The 10,025-nt window shown below is 28.8% G+C and overlaps 1 protein-coding gene across 1 annotated transcript; it reads left to right on the top strand.

Moving 5' to 3' along the window:
* The first annotated feature begins 4,097 nt into the window (after positions 1–4,097).
* On the top strand, positions 4,098–8,721 carry LOC124915712 (methylsterol monooxygenase 2-2). The gene is made up of 7 exons (XM_047456480.1): positions 4,098–4,265; positions 4,839–4,976; positions 6,993–7,138; positions 7,245–7,364; positions 7,650–7,862; positions 7,947–8,027; positions 8,398–8,721. Exons 1-7 carry the CDS (start codon positions 4,236–4,238, stop codon positions 8,477–8,479), a joined length of 810 nt encoding a protein of 269 aa, XP_047312436.1. The 5' UTR covers positions 4,098–4,235; the 3' UTR covers positions 8,480–8,721.
* The last annotated feature ends 1,304 nt before the right edge of the window (positions 8,722–10,025 follow it).

Below are 10,025 nucleotides of genomic sequence, written 5' to 3'. Positions count from 1 at the left end.
ATAATTCTCAAATTCTCTCTTTATAATAACTATTAATTTATATGTCCTTTTAATATATATTAGTTTTTTTTCTTAATTAATATTTTATTTTATTTTTTCTCATCTTATTTATTTATTTATATATATATATATATATATATATATATATATATATATATATATATATATATATATATATATATATATATATATATCTTTTATATATTAACTTCTATATTTTTATTTTTATTAATATATATTTTTTAAATTCTTTTCATATTTATTAAATTGTTTATTATTATTAATATTATTTAATTTTATATTTTTATTAATTATTTTATAATATATATAATTATATATTAATAAATAATTAAATATATACATATTGATTATATTTATATTAATTATTTTAAAATTTATATATTAATAAATAATTATATATATACAACAAATAATAATTATTATATTTATATTTATATTAATTACTCTATAATTTATATATATAACCACCTATTTAAAATAAATGGTCAAAAAACTTACCTAATATATATATATATATATGTAAAATTTTAAGTTGAGATCAACCATTATAAGTATTATAGTAGACTATGAGTTCGAATCTCTATTATATAAATTCTAATATGTGGGAGGAAGAAATTGAAGGAGAGTATATGGTAATATAAGACTAAAATGAGTATGATAATAGTGGTGATATGTATGAAATTAAAGACATGTTGGTATAAGACTAAAATGACAATGGTGATTTGTACGTGGTGTGGAAAGTAATCATTATTCACTACTAGGAAATATATCATATTCAAAAGAGATTAAGTTAAGTTGTTAACAACTCATCTAATAAATGTTGTTATTAGGTTACATGTCAATAATAATATCAAGTTAAATTCTCTCTCACACGCAACCCCTATTTGCATAAGGAGAGATAACAAACATGATAGCAAAATAAAAAAGTATCATTTTTTATTTTATCTTCTAACTTAAACTAAAATGATAATAGTGGTTGTATATGAGAATTTGATAAAATGTGTTGTTGTTTAGAAAAATTATTAAACAAAAAAGAATTTTGATCAAATTATCTTTATTTGGTCTTCCTCTTCAGTTTGTTTATAAAGTAGTTTTGTTTAATTTGTTGTTGAATTCTAATTATTCTCAGTTCACTTAAATAAAATCTAATTATTTGGAGGTGGCCATCACGACATTGCGTTGTCCATAGTGATCTGGGTAGGATAGATCTATTAGTGGTTTCATGAGAAACAACCATGAAAGTTAACAGTACCAAAACATTGACAATCAAACAAGCCAACATGTAGGTGATGTTGGCAGTTGAAGTCCTCGAAACAAAAAAGTGTGATTTGGTCTAGATGGAGCTGTACATGTTCAAGTGATTAGTTTCTTTTTAGATGAAGATTATAATTTGATTAGGTGTTCACTATTATCCGAGCTGGGAGAGAGAAGGAACCATGCTGCCAAATAAGCCGACATCCACTTGAAGTTCATTTTAGAACGAAAAACTACGATTTACGATTACGACTAAACGAGTTATGGTCTTCCACTAGTAAACTCCGAACCTCAGAAGTCCCGTTAGTCAATTAAAAAAAAGAGTAAACATATTCAATCAAGGTTGATTGGGGAAATTCTCAGATGGAGCGATACGTTTCAGCGCCGCAACGACGGTAATTATCTTAAATACTTTTTTACATTATAGATTAGATCTTTCGTTGTTGTTATTGATGTAGATTCATTTATGTTTACTATGTTATCAATCTCTAACTTTATTGTTTATATCAAGAAAGAGTATAATTAACTTGATATTGTTTGGTTTATGGTTGGATCTCCTTCTCATGTAAGCATTTCTTTTTTTAGACCAAAATGAGATTCAAGTCATTTTGATCATTTCTTTATTCAGTTTTATAAAATTTAGATTTAATTTTATACACTAAAGTCTTCTAATTGTTTAACTCTTTAATATTGATTGCATCTCTTTGTAATTTTCTTGAATTTGTAGCAATATCGTTATGATATACCAACTGAAACTTTCCATTTTGAAATTTAAAAAAGAATGGTCGTACAAAGTCGTGTGTTATGTTAAGAATAAGAATTACTTTTATATTTAAAAATGTGTTATTTTATTCTTACCAAAAAATATTTAACTAAATTAATTATGATAGCTCAAATGTTAAGGGTGGGTTAAGACATTAATTATTGATTTTTATTAAAAAAAAATTCTAAATTGAAGTACATTATGATTATGAAAATTGTGTTAATATTTTAAATTAAAAAAAATGTAAAAGATAAATTTTAAGGGATGTAGAATGTTTTTAATTGTTTCATTTTTATAACTATTTATAATTAAATAATTTTATAAAATTTATTTTTATTTATGTTCTTTTTATCTTTATTTTATGATTATAACTGTCTAATATCTTAGCTAGTTTTTGATAAATGTATTATATTGAATAAGATAAATTAATATTTTAAAAATAAAATAATATTTTTCTTTCTCTCTTTATTTATTTATTTTATTTTATTTTATTTTTACATTTTTTTTTAATTTTTTAACTAAACACATTCTCTCTATTCTTCCGTCCAAATTCTCCCACATATCACCCTTTTTACATATTTTTGTGATACTGTGTATTTTTTTTATACTGAATGAAAATATTAGGAATTTTCTCATCTAATCAAATCCCATCTAAATTTAACCTTTTTTAATTGAATTAGCAAATTATATATACTTATATAAAATAATATATTAATTAATTCACTTTCTTATCTTTTAACTAATTTAAAATAAAACAAACAAATTAATAATAATGTAAAATTATAATTCAAGGGTTATTTTAGGCTTAAATTTGAACTGGTTGATTAAATGATAATCGAATTTGAAATTGTGTCGCATGAAGTTTAAATATTTTTTTTGGACGAACCTCAAGTCTTCTTAATTTGGGTTGTTTTCTTTCCCTTTCTCTAATTAATTGATATTTAAAGCATCCAAACAACAAATTAAAATATAAAAGTCTTAAAAAAATATTTAATTAAAAATATATATACGTTCAAAATATAATATGTAAATAAAGATATAATTTGAAATTTATGTGAAAAATAATTCACTTCTATTTTCCCATTTTTCAAAATTTTCTTCACATTACATTTTTTTTAACCACCCAAACTAGCTCTTGAGTATTTTAAAATGGGTAGATGTTAAAAAAATAAACTAATTTTTTTAAAAAAAATCCAAAACGTTTGCATAATATTATTTTCATTTACAAACATATCAAATTAATTAAAAAAAATATATACATCAAAATAAGAAAGACAAATATTTTGTCAATTTGAGATAAATTTTTAAATTACTAAAATTTTAATAATTTAAACCCTATATAATAAAATTCAAAATTAAACCTTATTAAATAAAAACGATCTAAATTCAAGTCTTTTCATATTAAGTCAACACAATTCTAAAAATGATAAAATTTAAAAAAAATATCAATTATCCAAACTATTTCCAATTCTATTCTATCTAATTGGTGTTAATTTGAATTAAGAAATGAAACAATTTAATATGAATAATTTGTAAGTTAAAAGTTGGAGCTTGTTTGAAGAGGTGGTTTTTTTAAGTTTTGTTTAGTTTTTTTTTTAAAAAAAAATTCTTATTTGATAAAAAGTAAAAAAAAAAAATTGGATTTTATTTATTTTTAATCAAATTATTCTTTATCTTTAACTTTTTATTTAAATTAAAAAAAGTAAAGATAATTTTAATATTTTAAAAGATAAATAGATTATTAGATCGATAATTTGATTGTTGAATTTGACAATAACCCATTCATGTAGACAACAAAATGAGATTGTAATTTAATTTTGTTTTAAATGAAAGGGAAGAAATGGACTATCTAATCATGTTAGAATTTTTTATTTTTTATTTTAAAAATAAAAATAATTATGATTAAAATTGAATGTAAGAATCAATTAATCATTTAAGAAGTTATTTGAAAATGTGAAAATAAGTTAAGGGCATATGTATGTAATTTGTGAAGAACATAATTCTTGAATAATCTAATATCCCACGACCGCAGATTCCCTACTATAAGAAAGGCCCTGACAGTCTGTCTCACCTCATGGCCTTGTTTTCCTCTCTCTCCCTCTAATTCATTTCTCCTCTGAAAATCTCTCCTCTCTCTCTCTCTCTCTCTCTCTCTCTTACACACATTTCTCTGGATCAAGCTCGTTGGCCAGTGACTATGGCCGCTCTTCTTGAATCTGGTTGGAAGGTACACTTACTTCTTGGGGGGTTTTTGTGTTCAATTGCTTATACCCTTTTTGAGTTTTAATCTTTTTTTTTTTTATCAAATCCGAGCTTGTCCTGTATCTGCATAAGCACATTTCGTTGTTGATTCATCAATGCATGTCATAGGTTCCCTTGATTACCTTGTTCATTGTTAAGCTGTTATGATTCGGAAGATAGTTCAGAATTTTTGAACAATGTTCTTCTCTTTTTGGCTAGCCATGTAATTGGTGGTGAAGTTCTGAATCTGGTAGAGAGAGGCTCCTTTTATATAGTGCCAGCGTAGTTCAATGTTTCTGGATTTTGGATATGAATTCAACTCCGAAAATGACTGGATCCTACTTATTTTGCTGTCTATCTAGTCGATTTAACTGACAGATCCATGTACCCTCTGGATTTTAGGGGAAAACCCCTTTCATTGTATAAATAAAAATCCCAACTTTGACTTCCTTAGAAGATCTTCCAAATTCATTTAATTCTGTTTTGAAGTGGTTTATTTGATTGTGGCATGCATTTCCTGCATTACCGTGTCTGAAAGTCTTTTGTTTTTGTTTTGCAGTATCTGATCACTCATTTTAGCGACTTTCAACTTGCCTGTATTGGAAGTTTCATCCTACATGAGAGTGTCTTTTTCTTATCTGGACTACCTTTCGTATTTCTTGAACGAGCTGGATGGCTGAGTAAATACAAAATTCAGGTTTCAATTCAATTTCCTGCTGTTTGGTTCAGTGATTCTAGGTCATCTGAACTTGAAGCTATGAAAAGGAATATGTACTATTTAGTGTTACACTCTTTACACCCTTGTGATCTTGATGTGAAGTATCATGGACAAGAATATTCATTAAATCATTTGTTGGCATTCTCCATTTTTTGCTAGAATTGGGTCCACGACGTGTAATAATTTCAATATTTCTGTGTTTGTTCTTGCTTTTGTCTCCATGCATACACATGAACTAGTTTGCTTATTTTATTTTCAAAACACTATGTCAAAAGACTTATTGCAAGAAACTCACACTTGATTTCCATGTAATATGCAACTGTCATCAATCCTATTTAGATCACATATGTAATTCGTATCTGATCATGCAAATGTTGCTTCATTGCTTGTTTTTCTTTTGTATTGATTAACAATGAATTTTGCTTTCTACTACCTAAATTGACTTCACATACTAAGAATTTTATTTTCTTCTGTAAAACTGTGTTGCATTTCATACATGCATTACATTTCTTTCCTAAATGGCCTTCATTTAATCACATCGTCAGCAACAGGTCTTGCATAAGCGTGCTCAATAAAAGCTAGTGAATTGAACGATAAAATGGTGCGGCATTAAATGTTCCCAATAAAACACAATGAATTGAACTCAAAATACTCGAGTATCAATTGTTGCTTTAGGGGAACTTACTTCTTGTTTTCATCTACTCCCTTTGCCTTCTCAGACATAGGCTAACCCTAAATAAAGAAAGCCAAAATCAAGAAAATCTGTATCATAAATTTTTAGTTCTTTTAACTGCAGAATTACTAAATCTTGATATCTATATATTCAGAGCCAAACTAGAGGTGTATAAATTGACATGTTTGTAACGGACATTTTGAGAAATTGCTATGTTTATATTTTGGACAAGTTTCTGTATATCCATGAATGTACTAATATTTTACATGACTCTAAGTGCGTCTTTTAATTAAATCACAAAGGATGATTGCTTCCCTTTTATGTGCATCATTAACTTATCTTTAATCAAGGTTTGAATACTCAAAATCAATTAAGAAATGAAACGAGACAAATTTATGCATAAAATTTTTCAATCGGGGCAAAACTATCATGATACATGAGTTTTAAGAAACTTGAAAAGAATAAAATTACTCGAGTTTTGTTCATATGGTGGAAAATCAATTGTCTCCTAGATTAAATGAGATATATTAACATAGATAACAGTTTTGTTTACTCATGTTCCTGTGACTCTTCCCTCATCTACATTAATACAGGTGGTTAATTTTGCCCCTTATTAATAAAGTTATGTGTAATCTTGTTCCTTTATTAGTACATGGGTATCTTTTTCCAATTGAAATTTGTCGTTTTCCTTAAATCATTTGGTTATGCTATTGCAATCTATTTCCTTAATTACATATATTTCTTGTTCAGAATCAATTGATCTGATCATTTCTTTGTTCATTTTTTTTTCACATCTGATTCTATGATTTACATATCTTTAGCATGGCCTCGTAATGGCAGCAGTGCGTTTTTTCATAATTCACGCTTTCAAGTTGAGCAATTTTTACAATAATAAATATGAAGGACTGTTGATTTTCTTTTTGTCTTTGAACTGCAACCTGTTTATATCATTGGAGCCTCTTGATGATATTTCTCTATCTTACTGCCCTTTGCCATATCAAACTACTGACACGTGCATTCTGATTATAAATGTAGTTTTTTTTATAGTTGAAGGAACTGCAGAGAGAAGTGTGTTGTTAATATAATTATTGTATTTCCTTTTTTAATTGAATGGCTTCTGAAAATATATTGGAGTTTGGAATCATTTTAAACGATCTGTGTGCTACAAGTTCTAGTTTTATCACTTATCAACGTTTCAGGTCAAAATCTAGCTTAGTTTAAAATTTTCAATCCGTCATTTAAATATCAACTGTGGTCATTTGGCATTGCCTTGTGTTTGATGTGTTCGCATAATAGGTTTTCGTTCATTCTCTCTAATGCAGGCAAAGACAAATACCGCAGGATCTCAGGGACGGTGTATTGCCAAGTTACTCATGTATCATTTTAGTGTCAACCTGCCTCTTATGCTTCTATCTTACCCTGTATTTCAATTCATGGGTATGCGAAGTAGTCTTCCTCTACCATCCTGGTAATTTCCAAAAAACAAACAAAAAAATTAATAATCAAGTAAAAGTAGCATTGGTTCTGAAATAAAAGATTTGGAAATGATTTCTGATTCTTCTTTGTATGGGCAGGAGAGTAGTCTCAACACAGATTCTGTTCTATTTTATCTTGGAGGATTTTGTATTCTATTGGGGGCACAGGATCCTACACAGTAAATGGCTGTACAAGCATGTCCATAGCATTCATCATGAGTAAGTGAAGAATCCCCAAAAAATCTTTTTATTACAACCAAATATGTATTAGGCAGGCTGAAGTAAACTGTTACAAGAAGAAAACCAAGAATAGAATGATATTACAAACATCAATGTCCCTCAAACACATAGAATGCCTTACAAGTGTACAGAGTTAAGGCAGGCATTACAAACTCTCGGGAAAAAATATTCACTGCAGCACTGCTTTAGATAAAGAACCCCAATTGACATGCATCAGATTCTCTTAATCACGGGATTCTTATCCTACTGATCTCAAAATTACAGGTTTGCAACACCATTCGGACTAACATCTGAATATGCTCACCCTGCTGAAATCCTATTCCTGGGATTTGCTACAATTGTGGGCCCAGCTATGACAGGGCCGCATCTCTTCACTCTCTGGCTGTGGATGGTAGTACGAGTACTTGAGACGGTGGAGGCACATTGCGGTTACCATTTCCCATGGAGCCCCTCCAACTTCTTACCTTTGTATGGAGGGTAAGCATAAAAACTATTTTGTTTTTGCCTTTTTTTCTGTGTGTCTCTGCTGCTTCTAACAATTTTGTTTTGTTAATTGCGCAGTTCTGATTTTCATGACTATCATCATAGGCTACTCTACACAAAGTCTGGAAACTATTCTTCAACTTTTGTTTACATGGACTGGTATGTTCTTTCATATGCATGGTTTGGTTATTCTAGTCTAGTTTTCAACTATGAGAATAACTGAATTTTCTTTAAAATCAAGCCATTGGATATTTACTGTTTTCCTTCCGTTTCTATTATAAAATTTATTAATTTTGAGATTGTAGAAGATTATATTAATGGTAGCCATGTTAACCTAATGGTATTGGAGAATATAACAACTTTGCCACAATGATGGGATTGAGGGAATCAATGCATGATAAAAACATAAATTTTGGCACTGTTCCTCGGGGTCCTTTTTCCTCATTGTCTAAACATCATGCCTAATCTCATGCATATGCTTGAAGTTGAAATGTTTATTTGGATATACATTTGTTTGACTTTTTATCAGGATTTTTGGGACCGACAAAGGCTACAGAAAATTGAAGGCACTAAAGAACAATGAATTTGAAGCAGAAGTGAAGCAACAGTAGAAATTGCAGATGGGAGGATTGGCATGAGTTGGTTTCAAACTAAATTCTTGGTTCAGTGTGTGGGATTTTATTTATTTATTTTCTTTTATTGGAAAGAATAATTGGATTGTAGCATATAATAGATTCAGTTGGGAACTTTGTCATTTTTAGACATTCATGTTCCAGATCCTCTTGTGTGGGTCTGAAAATAAGTCTTAAAATTCCATACAATGACTAAATTGATTGGGAGTTTGTTGTGGCCATTTCAAGTGCATCTCCTTTACTAAAATCTCTAGGTGTACTCTCTTTTCTTTCTTTCTCTCTCAACGACTCCAGAATTTCAATACTGGAAATCTTTACTCAACACGGTAGGAATATATTCTTTATCGTCGACAAAGTGAGGATGATCATGTGCAGAGGAAACAAAATTATCAGCAGTAAACAAGGTTAACAAAAACGGTGAACAGATAATGATTGTATTTACGGGAATTGTCATACTTGTACGACCAAGTTCGCTGATGGTTTTGTTCATACTCACAGAGTAGGCATCTTAATCGAGTGATGACTTGGAGCGAGTTGAAAGAATTGGTGTTAAAAGAATTTGGATCAAGAAAATTTGACGATCCATTACATGAATGGAAAGGATTTGAAACAAACTAACCCGAAAGAATTTGGTCACAGATAATTCGATTCGAACTCATAGGGAAGAAAATAGATTTATGGATGAAATAAAATCTGCAGTACTTACAGACAAAAGTATTCGGTTATTGGGTAAAAATCAATATACTTCTAATGTCGAATCAGGATCAATTAGGACAGAAATAAAGCATTGGGTTGAACTCTTCTTTGGTGTCAAGGTAATAGCTATGAACAGTCATCGACTCCCGAGAAACCAACTTCTCTTTTGAAAGCGATGAGAATGACTGAGTTGCAAGTCGGACGAAAAATACACATTTTCTATGACCAAGATGACAAGAAAGACAAATAGAACGGGAACAAACAATGTCTTTTTTGACGATTTACTAAAGTATGGAGCATAAAGTTCACAAATACAGAATACTCAATCAAGTAAATAAACAACCATCAACAATAATCTATTGATTGAATTCATCTGAAAGTATGTAGAAAAGAAGTAATCAAACGAAATGTAAAGTACCCAAAATTTTATAATAGTTCAGTCCAAACTCATAGAGATAGAGAAAATGTTCTTACTAGATATATTACTAGATGTTACAAGCAAGAATGTAAAAGAAGAAAAGGAATGAAGAACACTCAACAACAACTCTCTTGGATCTCTCAATCTATGTTACTATAGAAACTATTTTCTCCAACAAAACATAGTGATAACTCTCCTTTATTTCTCCATAATACTATAAACTCATCTTGCTACAATATCACCAAAATTCAGCTAAATCTAACTACCCAATTGTCTACTACCTAAAAGAAAAGACCGACCATTTTGACCATTTTGCTGCTAGTAAGAATTTGGAGAGAATATTTGAAAAACTCCAAATATTATCCACCACCTATCCAATTTGAATTCCTTCTATTGAAAACTCACCAGACC

The sequence above is a fragment of the Impatiens glandulifera genome, chromosome 1 (assembly GCF_907164915.1).
Source record: "Impatiens glandulifera chromosome 1, dImpGla2.1, whole genome shotgun sequence".
In the NCBI taxonomy this organism is placed as follows: Eukaryota; Viridiplantae; Streptophyta; class Magnoliopsida; order Ericales; family Balsaminaceae; genus Impatiens; species Impatiens glandulifera.
Note: the sequence above shows the minus strand (reverse complement) of the source record. Positions and strands in the feature narration are given on the sequence as shown.

Coding starts and splice junctions, on each gene's coding strand:
- LOC124915712 (XM_047456480.1), top strand. CDS start 4,236: ATGGCCGCTCTTCTTGAATCTGGTTGGAAG. Junction 4,266..4,838: donor TTCTTGAATCTGGTTGGAAG/GTACACTTACTT, acceptor TTTGTTTTGCAG/TATCTGATCACTCATTTTAG. Junction 8,028..8,397: donor ACTTTTGTTTACATGGACTG/GTATGTTCTTTC, acceptor ACTTTTTATCAG/GATTTTTGGGACCGACAAAG.